Raw genomic sequence first — 12,174 nt, forward strand, 5'->3', positions numbered from 1 at the left:
TGGACACACACACACACACACACACACACACACACACACACACACACACACACACACACACACACACACACACACACACACGGATGGAGACACACACACACAGGGATGGATGGATGGAGACACACACACACACAGGGATGGATGGATGGATGGATACACACACACACAGGGATGGATGGAGACACACACACACAGGGATGGATGGATGGATGGATGGAGACACACACACACAGGGATGGATGGATGGAGACACACACACACAGGGATGGATGGATGGACGGACACACACACACACAGGGATGGATGGACGGACACACACACACACAGGGATGGATGGACGGACACACAGGGATGGACGGACACACAGGGATGGACGGACACACACACAGGGATGGACAGGCATGTCTCACCCTCGGCTTATACACGAGTCAATAAGTTTGCCAGTTTTTTTGGGGGTAAATTGGGGGCCTCTGCTTATATTCGGGTCGGCCTATACTCGAGTATATACGGTAAATTCTTTTCAAAAATCAGACAGTGTGATTGTCTGGATTTGTTTCCACATTTTGTCTCTCATAGTTGAGGTATACCTATGATAATGACAGGCCCCTCATCTTTTTAAGTGGGAGAACTTGCACTATTGGTGGCTGACTAAATACTTTTTTTGCCCCACTGTACTCGGGACCACCTATCTCTAGGATGGTTGCATGGGCAAGCAGAATAACCTCTGCAAGGTATGGGGAAACCCTTTATGGAAGTCTGATCACGTTATAGCCACCACTCCACTCACATCGATAACTCCAGATCATCCACAAAGTATACATAGGAAGAAAAAGGCTCAAATAGTGTAACATAATCAACCAATTTTATTAAAAAGAAAAGCCAAATTGCTACTTGCAGGATTAAAAAAAAAAATCATATGCGCGTAATCTCTTTGCCTGCAAACAAACGTACACCTGTCCTGAGATCACATGGGGCTACGCGCTGACGTCATCACGCCCAATGTGATGTTGTTACACTATCATCTACAGTAGATAATGTCAAAAGATTACAAGAACCTGGAGAAATCTCTATGCGCAAGGGAAAAGCCCAAAACACAATATTGGATGCCTGTGATTTTTGGGCCCTCAGACGGCACTGCATTAAAAACCGGCATGATTCTGTGATGGCAGAAAAAGAGCTGACCACACTCCAATCTTCAGAAAATTTGCAAAATGTCATTAATAAAAATCCCAAAATACGGGTACAGGATAGCAACAACATGGTTAACGCGTTTCGTGCAAAATGCGATTAATCATGACCTGATTAAGCTCATTCTGCGTGACATGCATTAACCAAGTTGCTGCTATCCTGTATCTTGTGTCTGTGATGTCTGTAGTTTTTTGGTTTTTATTACAAAAGCTTGTAATTTTTCTTAAAAATCGGAGTGTGTCAGCTCTTTTTCTGCTATTGCTTGGATTGCTCAGGCCACATACTGAACCAGCACCCCGTGGCTCATAAAGGGATTACATGATTGTCTCACCTGGAGCGGTGTTTGCTTCCCTGCTTCTAATCGTTATGATTCGGTGATGGCCATTGCCTGGAAAAATGCAAGTTAAAGCTCCATAAATGCTTCTGTCTTCTCTGCGCCAAAGATCATTTAAAATGGTCTGTTGCAAAGTGGAAAACTTCTGTGGTCATACAAATTGAAACTAAGAATACGGCAAATATGATCCAGGACTGTTGAGCAGTTCTAAACCTCTCCCAAAACTTCAGCATTTTTTTGTTTTCGTAGTTCCCAGATGTTTACAGTGTGTTTTAAAAGAGAGGATGCTACACCTTTATAAATATGGCTCTGTCCTAACTTTGAAACGTGTTACTGCCATCAATTTCAAAATTACCTAATTGTTTTTTTTAAATCGTTCATTTGATTTAAACACTTGATATCTTTTCTATCATGAATAAAAAAAATAGTTTGCAAGAGATTTGCAAATCGTTGCATTCTGCTTTTATGTCGTTTTTTTTTTTTTTTTTTTTTTTTTTTTTTTATTAATGGCAGGATTGCAAAGTTTAAAACAAAAGTAGGAGAAAGGAAAAACAAATGCTTCCACCGTATCTAAGGAGTTGTAAAGGCAGAAGGTGTGTTTATTTTTATTCATAGAATGCATTGCGTTAAAAAAAAATTAAAATAAAGCCTTCTGTGTAGCAGCCTCCCTTGTACCCCCGAATACTTACCTGAGCCCCATCTCTGTCCAGCAATGTCTGCAGCAAACGTCTGTGACTCAGAGCCCACCCCGGGGTTGGCTGATTTTGACAGTTGCAGGAGCCAATGGCGTTCGCTGCTGTGTCTCAGCCAATCGACAGAGGGAGGTCGGGGCCAAATAGCAGCTCCATGTCTGAATGGACCCACAGTGCTGCAGCTCGGCCGCCTCCATTGCAAGCTGCTTGCTGTGGGTGCACTCGACAGTAGGGAGGGGCCAGGAGCAGCAAAGAGGGACCAGAGCAAAGGAGGATCCAGGCTTCCCTGTGCAAAACGACTGAAACAGAGCAGGGAATGATGACTTTTTTTTTTTTTAAATGTTACCCTGAAATTTGACACATTTGTGAATATCCATTATATTTTTGATCTTTAACATATATAAAATATTTTTGGTACAGATAGAATGACTTTCCTCTGTTTATGGTACAGATGCTGAGAATGTGGAACGTGTATTATTCACAGTCATTCAAGGAGCTGTAGATTATCCAGATCCCATTGCTCAAAAAACCTGCTTCATCATACTCTCCAAATTAGTAGAACTGTGGGGTGAGTGCCTTTTTTTTTTTTTTTTTTTTTTTTTTTTTTTTTTTTCTTTGCGTCTTATAGGTTTCTTATGTTTGCATTCAGAAGCCAATTTAACTTATTTTATTAATTTTTTTCCAGCTGGTAAAGATGGATTGGTTGGCTTTGCAGATTTTGTCTACAAACATATTTTTCCTGCATGCTTTTTGGCTCCGCTGAAACCAAGTTTTGACCTTGCAGATGCCCAAACCATATTGGTAGGTTGGCACGCTCCAGTAATCCTATAGCCTTAGCCTTAGTAGTGTTTGTGGGGTGGATTCATTTTTGCATCAGCTATTTTTGAGTAAAACTGAAGATTTTGTAATATAAGTTCTGCTATTAACCTTTCATGTAATGAGCCAAACAAATGTTCCATAAAACAGTTTTGTCAAGATTTTGGAAAATGTTCTTGTGTATTAATTTATGCTGGGTGTGTGTGTGTGTGTGTGTGTGTGTGTATGTATATTATATATAATTATAGCTCATAAGTTTACATACCCTGGCAGATTTTATGAATTCTTGGCCATTTTGCAGAGAATATAATTAACGCAAAAACATTTGTCACCCATGGGTTAGTGTTATTACCAATCAACTGTTTACTTTTTTTTATATATATATATCTCATAAATGGCAACAGAAACTACCCAAATGGCCCTGATCAATTTTCTTCCAATAATTTTTATTGAAGTTATATTTCCCAAGGCGTCTTTCAGGACAGCACCTGAGAGATAGCGACTCCACCCTCCTCGTTAGGAAACACCTTCTTCCTCCAGACTTTAAAGGGAGGCGCCTCCCTACCACACATCAGTTTTTGTGTTTCCTCCGGCCCGGAGGGAACACCTTTTGGGAAGGAGTCTGTTTCTCTTAGGTGTTCCTGAGGGACTAGGCTTCTTTCCCTTTTTTTCCTCCTTTAGAGACCCGCTGTCCTCCCGACCTACCCACGCCTCGTCAGCGGTAGCAAGCGGGCTCCTCTTCCCCTCTTGTGCTCGGAGAGAGCCGAAGACTCGGTGGCCCGCACGTTCGTAGGCGCGGCGGCGCGCGTGTGCCGCCGCCATGTTTGTTTTCGGCGGTCGCGCCGGAAGTGACAGAGCGGGTCATCGGGTCAGCTGAAACGTCGTTTCCGGCGTGGACGCAGGGGGGAGGAGGGAGGACAGGTGCTGGTGCCTATTTCCGCTTCCGGTCCGGTGCAGCTGCACGGCGTGACTCCGGAGGCGGCGTTTAGCCACAAGTGGATCTCTGCACAGCTGATTATGGAAGATTCAGCGTCTGCAGCGGTGGGGACAGGCACAGGCACCAGCAAGGCCCAGGTAAGAGGCAGCAGTTAAAGTCTGCCTTTCTTTTTCTATTTCCTGGCGTTTGGTCTCGCTCTCTCCTTTCTTTTTTCCCCCCTGGTGGCAAGGGGCCTGTCTGGGCACTAGAAGCTGACTGGTTTCTTCTTAGTGCACCTGTGTGGTGATCCCTATCAAAGCTGAGACTGGGTCTCACTAAGGGTTCCCTGTTTTTTTTTCCCTTTTTTGTCTTTTTCTTCATAGGCTAAGAGCTCTGACCCAAAGAAAAGATGTCCTTCTTGCAGGGCCAAGCTGGGAGAAAATTGGAAGAAAACCTTATGCAGTCCCTGCATTACTTCTTTAGTTAAAGAGGAATCTGCCTCTGTATGTGAGGATCTGGTGGCCTCTGTAAAGAAGGAGCTGTACGCCACGATCCAGAATTTTCGTGACTCACTAGCAAACCCGGCTGCTAGTCAGCCTTCCACTTCAGAGTCTTCCCAGGGGTCTCTCTCAATCCCGGTGTTAGAATCTCTGCCTGAAGACCCTTCAGATAGGGAAAAGCAGTCCACTGCTCTTTCCGTTAAAGATTCGGAAGAGGAGTTGGAGGATTCTGAGGTAGCCCCCTCTAAATTCAAACTGTCCCTTGAAGAGGTCGATGGGCTCCTTAAAGCCATTCATGCTACGCTTGGTTTAAGTGAGGAGAAAAAGGAATTATCACTCCATGACCGCATGTATGCTGGGTTGGATGAGCCTAAGGGCCGAACATTCCCAGTTCATCCGGTCATCTCTGAGGCCATTAGGAAAGAATGGCAGGATCCAGAGAAAAAGCCCTTTTTCTCCAAAGCCCACAAAGGCGTTTTCCTTTCGAGGAGGACCCTGCAGCAGTATGGAACAAGGTGCCCAGACTGGATGCCGCCTTTTCCCAGGTTTCAAGGTCCACAGATCTGTCCTTTGAGGATATGGGAGTTTTGAAAGATCCGATGGACAAACGCATGGATCTTTTGCTCAAGAGATCATGGCAATCAGTTATGAGCAATTTAAAACCAGCAATGGCCACAACGTGTGTAGCCAGAAATTTAGAATACTGGATTAACCAGTTAGTCACATATAGCTGCAGATTCCCCTAAACAGGAAATCTTAGATTCTTTTCCTACCCTGATTACGGCAGTGGCCTATGTTGCAGATGCCTCAGCTGAGGCAATTAAGATATCGGCCAGGTCAGCAGCTCTAACTAATGCTGCAAGAAGAGCCTTATGGCTTAAAACCTGGCCGGGTGACTCGGCTTCAAAGAATAAGCTGTGTGGGTTACCCTTTTCAGGAGACTTGCTCTTCGGCTCTGACCTCGATAATATTCTTGACAGGACAGCCGATAAAAAGAGATCCTTTCCGGTCAAAAAGAAAAAGCAGGTACCAAAGCGTCTTTTTCGACCTCAAAAAACTCAGGATCAGGACAGCAAGTTGCAAGGGAGAAGGAAAAGTTGGTCCGCCCCGAAGCCGGAGGGTAGAGGCGGAATTCTCTTCCGTCCTCCTACACAGGCCGAAAAATCGCAATGACTCGTCTCTGCGGGTGGGCGGAAGACTACAAGAATTTCTTCCGCAGTGGTCAGGGATAACTTCAAATCAGTTTATCCTGACCACTCTCGCGCAGGGTTACTCACTCGAGTTTGTCAACGACCCCCCAAAAAGGTTCCTGATTACCAACACCCCGCGGGATCCAGTAAGGGCCCTGGCCACGAAGTCCTCTCTAGAGGAACTGATGCAACAGGGCGTAGTAGTACAGGTACCCCTGCAAGAACAGCAGGAGGGGTTTTATTCCCATGTTTTCCTAGTAAAGAAACCGACAGGGAAGTTTCGGTTGATTCTCAACCTAAAACCTTTAAACGAGTCCATAAGGTACAGGAAGTTCAAAATGGACTCAATTTTTTCGGTCAGAAACCTGTTGACGCCAGGATGTTTTATGGCGTCAGTAGATTTAAAAGACGCATACCTACATGTTCCGATCTCTCCCCAGTCTCAGAAGTTTCTCAGGCTGGCGGTGAGGTTGGGGGGTATGGTTCATCATCTCCAGTTCAGGGCCCTACCCTTCGGCCTGTCATCATCTCCCCGAATTTTTACCAAAATAATGGCAGAAGCTTTAGCGCCACTGCGTCTTCAGGGAATCGCAGTTATTCCTTATTTAGACGATCTGCTGTTTTTCGCCCCATCCAGCGAGGAATTGCAGACCAATCTAGGCAAAGCTCGCAGCCATCTGGAGGCGTTGGGTTGGATTTTGAACCTCCAAAAGTCGTCCCTAAACCCATCTCAGGAGATTCGGTTTTAGGGTTTCTAATAAATTCGGTGGAGCAAAAAATCTTCCTTCCCTTAGACAAAAAGGACAGGATTTCCGGTGCAGTGTCTTTATTACAGACCAGCCAAAATCTGACAGTAAGACAGGTTATGTCAGCTTTGGGAGTTCTGACTTCAGCAATGCCAGCAGTCCAGTGGGCAAGAATGCATTTCAGGTGTCTGCAGGCTTTCCTTCTAAAATCTTGGGATCACACAGTGGCATCCCTAGAGGCAGAGGTGAGAATGTCAACCCAGGTAAAAAGGTCCCTATGGTGGTGGAAAAGACAGGAGGTCTTATCGGAAGGGTTAGTCTGGGCTTTTCCAGTCGGGAAAAGACTAACAACCGACGCCAGTTCCTGGGGGTGGGGAGCCCATCTAGGAACACGTTTCACTCAGGGGTCCTGGGCCAAAGAGGAGACAATAAGGTCCTCAAACTGGAGGGAACTCAAGGCGATTGCCTTAGCTCTGGAGTTGTTTGTTCAGGAACTGCAGTCCCATCACGTCCAGGTCCTAACAGACAATGCCACGGCAGTGGCTTATTTAAACAGACAGGGGGGTACAAGAAGCAGGTCGCTTCAGGTACTGGCCATGGAGATTCTTCGGTGGGCGGAAAAACATTTGTTATCCCTATCAGCAGTCCACCTAAAAGGGGATCTAAACAGGGTAGCGGACTTCCTAAGCAGAAACGCTATTCGGGAAGCAGAATGGTCTCTAAATCCGGAGGTATTCACAATGATTGCCGGAAAATGGGGTTTACCAGAAGTAGACCTGTTCGCCTCAAGGGTGAACGCCCAGGTTCCCCAGTTCTTTTCCCTGGACAGTCGCGATGGCTCGCTGGGCACAGATGCGCTAGCTTATCCATGGGAATTTCGTCTTTGCTATGCTTTCCCCCCATTTCAGTTAATCCCGTTAATTTTAAGAAAAATTCAGAGGGAGAAGGTACCAGTTATTCTAATCACGCCCTTTTGGCCAAAAAGGGCTTGGTTTTCGACAGTTCTAGGCCTGGCAATCAAGCCTTGTTGGCGTCTGCCCCTCAGACACGATCTGTTGTTGCAGGGCCCAGTGAACCATCCAGGAGTGGCCAGCCTGGCTCTCACGGCCTGGTTTTCTGAAAGGCAGCTCCTTAGGAGCAAGGGGTTTTCCAACCGTTTGATCTCGACCCTTTTAGCAAGTAGGAAAAGGGTTACGAGGGCCATTTATTCTAAGGTCTGGAAGCGTTATGAAACTTGGTGTTTGTCAGCCGCCCAGGTGACAGGGAGCCTTGTCTCCATCTTGGAGTTTTTACAAGATGGTGCAGACAAGGGACTGGCAGTTAGTACCCTGAAGGTGCAAGTAGCAGCCCTGACGGTGTTCTTAGAAAAATCTGTGGCCTCAGATCCGCTGGTGATCAGGTTCTTTAGAGCTCTTAAAAGATCTAGGCCAGCTCCTGTTAAGGTTTTTCCTAGATGGGATTTGTCGGTAGTCCTACAGTCTCTAACAAAAGGGCCTTTTGAGCCTCTTGTGGAGGCTTCCCTTAGGTTTCTCACATTAAAAACCGTGTTTCTGATTGCCATTGTCTCTGCACGCAGGATCAGTGAGCTAAATGCTCTGTCAATTAAAGAACCATATCTTTCCATTTTTCCTGACAGAGTTATTCTTAGAACAGATGCAAAATTCTTACCGAAGGTAGCTTCAGTTCAGAACCGTATACAGGACATAGTACTGCCAACGTTTTGTGTTAACCCCAAAGGAAATAAGGAGACTTCTTTCCATACTTTGGACGTCAGAAGGACTCTGCTGAGTTATTTAAAAAGGACGGAGTCCTTCAGGCGTTCAGATTCACTGTTTGTACTTTTCTCAGGAAGAAAAAAGGGTTTTCAGGCTTCTAAAGTTACTTTAGCTAGATGGCTGAAATTAGCTATCTCAGAGGCATATTCCCAGGCAGGGTTATCTCCTCCAGCAGGAATTTGTGCACACTCAACCAGAGCTCTGGCGTCTACGTGGGCAGAGAGAGCTGGTGCCACCCCTGAGCAGATCTGCAAGGCGGCGACGTGGTCGAGTTTTCACACATTTGTGAAACATTATAGACTGGATCTCACTTCTGCCAGCGATCAGGCGTTTGGCAGAAAGGTCCTGCAAGCTGTTGTCCCGCCCTAAGGGGTAAGTCTCTGTTATCCTCTCAGGTGCTGTCCTGAAAGACGCCTTGGGAAAGACCAAGTTAGACTTACCGGTAACTTGTTTTCCAGAAGTCTTTCAGGACAGCAAGCATCCCGCCCTATGGTATTATATTATGCTACGCTGTGACTAACGTATGTGTTTATGTGTTCCAGCCGGGGCCGGAGGTTCTCTTCTACAACTGATGTGTGGTAGGGAGGCGCCTCCCTTTAAAGTCTGGAGGAAGAAGGTGTTTCCTAACGAGGAGGGTGGAGTCGCTATCTCTCAGGTGCTGTCCTGAAAGACTTCTGGAAAACAAGTTACCGGTAAGTCTAACTTGGTCTTTTTTCCATCAATAACAAGGGTTCACTTCTATACATATTTAGTTCACTTTCATAGTACAGTTGTGAATCTCAGATCCGTACGAGAGAGGCCATAAGTATTCATATTATAACACACATCAACAAACTGGTAAATTATTGAACAACCAACCTTCACCTGCCAGGACTATTCATTGAATATCAGACAATATTAACAAAAGCCTTTGTGGCTTACCATAGAAAATTGTCGTGAGTTGGAGATCAGTAAGCCAGATCTGAGTTGTAGTAATCATGTAATGGTGAACGCTTGCTGTTTTAGACGCTCCATAAAGTCCACTTTTACACATTTGAAATCCAAACTATGGGAGCAAAGTGGCCCTTTTCGTAAAAGATAGAGTAAAAGAAGAAAAGAAACAAAGGAGAAAAGAAAAGAAAAAAAGTAGAGCGGAAGAAGAAGGGAAAAGAAAAAGGGAGTAAAAGGGGGGAAAAAGAGAGAGTGTATAGACGATCCCCACGCTCCAGCCCACTAATCCCCCCCCCCCCCCTCACGGTGACTGAAGATATTTAACCCAGGGATTCCATGTCTTTTCAAATCGGTTTTGTTGGTCTCTGAGAATACTAGTCAATTTTTCATTAATCATGATCCAGGAAATTTTATTTTTGACGAGCGCCAGGTTTATTTGAGGAGTTTTCCATGCACGCGCTATGGCAATCCTAGCTGCCAAAAAAATGTAAGAAATTAGGGATCTGAGGTGTTTAGACAGGTTACTTGAGAGGTCAGAAAATAGCGCTGTTTTAACATTTTTAGGTATATTCACTCCGGTCACCGAATACACCAAATTGAAAATTCTTATCCAGAATCTTTTAACTTTTGGACAGGACCACCATATGTGGAACATTGTTCCCTCTTGACCGCACCCTCTGAAGCAGAGGGGCGACGCCTCTGGGTGTATTTTGGCTATCCGCGCTGGAACCAGATACCAACGCGACAGTACTTTATAGCCGGCCTCCACAAGGGAGGTGTTCAAAATTCCCCTGTGCACCCCGGCTGACCACTTGGACCAAACATCCCCGTCAATCGTCTGCCCCAAGTCCGCTTCCCAAGCTGTTTGATAAGGAAGCTTAGAGTTTCGGACTGTTAGCAAGGCGTACAACTCTGAGATGCTTCCCCGTGCCCCAGGTGCTTTGAGACATTTATTTTCATAAAGTGTTCTAGCGTTAATATCTCCCTGACTTTGACCAAGTGATTGAATATAGTGAATAATTTGAGAGAATCGAAATGTCTCCGTCAAAGGCATTTCAAGGGTGTCCTGAAAATAAGAAAGTTTTTTGATGCCTCTATGGTCTATGAAATGTGCTATCCTGAACAGGCCTTTATTGGTCCACCAAGAAAACAGTTGCCCTGGGGGAAAGTGCGGATTACCAAAAATAGGAGCCACTGGGATATGCGGTGACCGTAAAGGGTATATTTTGCACATCCTATCCCATAGGTCCAAAGAGTGGGAGAGGGAAGGGCTCAGGATGGCCCTATGCTCTCTAGAAGGTAACCACATTAAAAGATCCATGGGGAGGGGAGAGCACGCCTGAGCCTCTAAATTAACCCAGTCCGGTCGGTGGTAGAGTAGATGTGGTAAAGCTGTGTCAGTTGAGCCACTCTATAGTAGTGTAAGAAGTGTGGAACCCCTAATCCCCCCTGCCCCTTTGCAGCATACAGGGAAGATCGGGCCACCCTGCAACCCCCTTTACTCCAAATAAATTGAAAGATTAATGATTGGAGTTGTTTAAAAAATGTTGCGGGGACTGGAACCGGGAGGGACCTAAAATAGTAAAGAATCCTAGGGAGGGTCATCATTTTAACAGTGCCTATCCTACCCATCCAGGAAAGACCATGGTTCTGCCAATTCTGTAAATCCTCTGATGTGGAAGAGAGAAGGGGGGCGTAATTAGCCTCGTACAAGGTGGATACATTTGTAGTGAGTTTAATGCCAAGGTAGGGGAGAGGCCTGTTTGCTCCATCGAAATGGGAAAGAGGCCTGTACAGTGGTCTGGGTTGAAACAGCTAGATTAATGTTCATGGCCTCCGATTTGGACTGATTGACCTTCAGGCCCGATACTGCCCCAAACTCCGAGAGGAGGGCCCTGATCAATTTTACATGCCCTGGTGATTTTGTCCTGATAACATGCACACAAGTTGACACAGAGGGGTTTGAATTGCATTAAAGGTAACCATCCTCACCTGTGATCGGTTTGCTTGTAATAGTGTGTGTATAAAAGGTTGGAGAGTTTCTGGACTCCCTGGCAGACCCTTGTATCTTTCATCCAGTGCTGCACGGACATGTCTGGATTCTCAGTCATGGGGGAAAGCAAAAAAAAATTGTCAAAGGATCTGCAGGAAAAGGTAGTTGAACTGTATAAAACAGGAAAAAGGCTATAAAAAGATATCCAAGGAATTGAGAATGCCGATCGGCAGTGTTCAAACTCTAATCAACAAATGCAAAATGAGGGGTTCTGTTGATACCAAACCACAGTCAGGTAGACCAACTAAAATGTTGGCCACAACTGCCAGGAAAATTTGTTTAGGATGCAAAGAAAAGCCCACAAATAGCTTCAGATAAAATGCAGGACTCTCTGAAAACATGTGTTGTGGGCTGTTTCAAGATTCACAATAAGGAGGCATTTGAAAGATGGGCTGCATGGTTGAGTCCCCAGAAGAAAGCCATTACTACGCAAATGCCACAAAGTATCCTACTTACAATACACCTAACAGCACAGAGACGAGCTTCAATTTTTTCTGCCACAAAGTCATTTGGCGTGATGAGACCAAAATTTACCTTTTTGGCCACAACCATAAACGCTACATTTTGGAGATGAGTCAACAAGGCCTTTGAAAGTTACGGAGGTGGATTGCTGATGTTTTGGGGATGTGAGATACAAATGCACAGTAAATTTGGTCAAAATTGTAGGCAAGATGAATGCAGTATGTTATCACAAAAAATAGAGGCGGAACATTTTTCATTCATCAGTCAGGAAGCTGCACATGGGATGTATTTTGGAAATTCTAACAGGACAATGATCCAAAAACACAAGTCCAAGTCGATCTGCCATTGCCTAAATACAACAGAATAAATTTGAAAGTATTGGAGTGGCCATCTCAGTCTCCTGAACTCAATATTATTTAGCCATTCTGGGGAGATCTCAGACGTGCAGTTCATGCAAGACAGCCCAAGAATTCCAGGAACTGGAGGCTTTTTGCCAAGAGGGATGGGGCAGCTTTACCGATCTGAAAAGATTAAGAGCCTCATCCACAAATACCACAAAAGACTTCAAGATG

The 12,174-nt window shown here is 45.2% G+C and overlaps 1 protein-coding gene across 1 annotated transcript in view; it reads left to right on the top strand.

The window, feature by feature from the left end:
- Nucleotides 1–12,174, top strand: part of XPOT (exportin for tRNA) — a gene marked incomplete in the record, with an annotated part of 105,671 nt that overhangs the window by 88,702 nt on the left and 4,795 nt on the right. The window contains 2 exon segments of the mRNA XM_077470090.1: nucleotides 2,666–2,782; nucleotides 2,900–3,015. Of these exon segments, the coding sequence (XP_077326216.1) occupies nucleotides 2,666–2,782; nucleotides 2,900–3,015 (233 nt within the window).

Source organism: Lithobates pipiens, unplaced genomic scaffold (genome assembly GCF_037356315.1).
Source record: "Lithobates pipiens isolate NorthernLeopardFrog02 unplaced genomic scaffold, aLitPip1_a1.2 Scaffold_8, whole genome shotgun sequence".
Classification (NCBI taxonomy): Eukaryota; Metazoa; Chordata; class Amphibia; order Anura; family Ranidae; genus Lithobates; species Lithobates pipiens.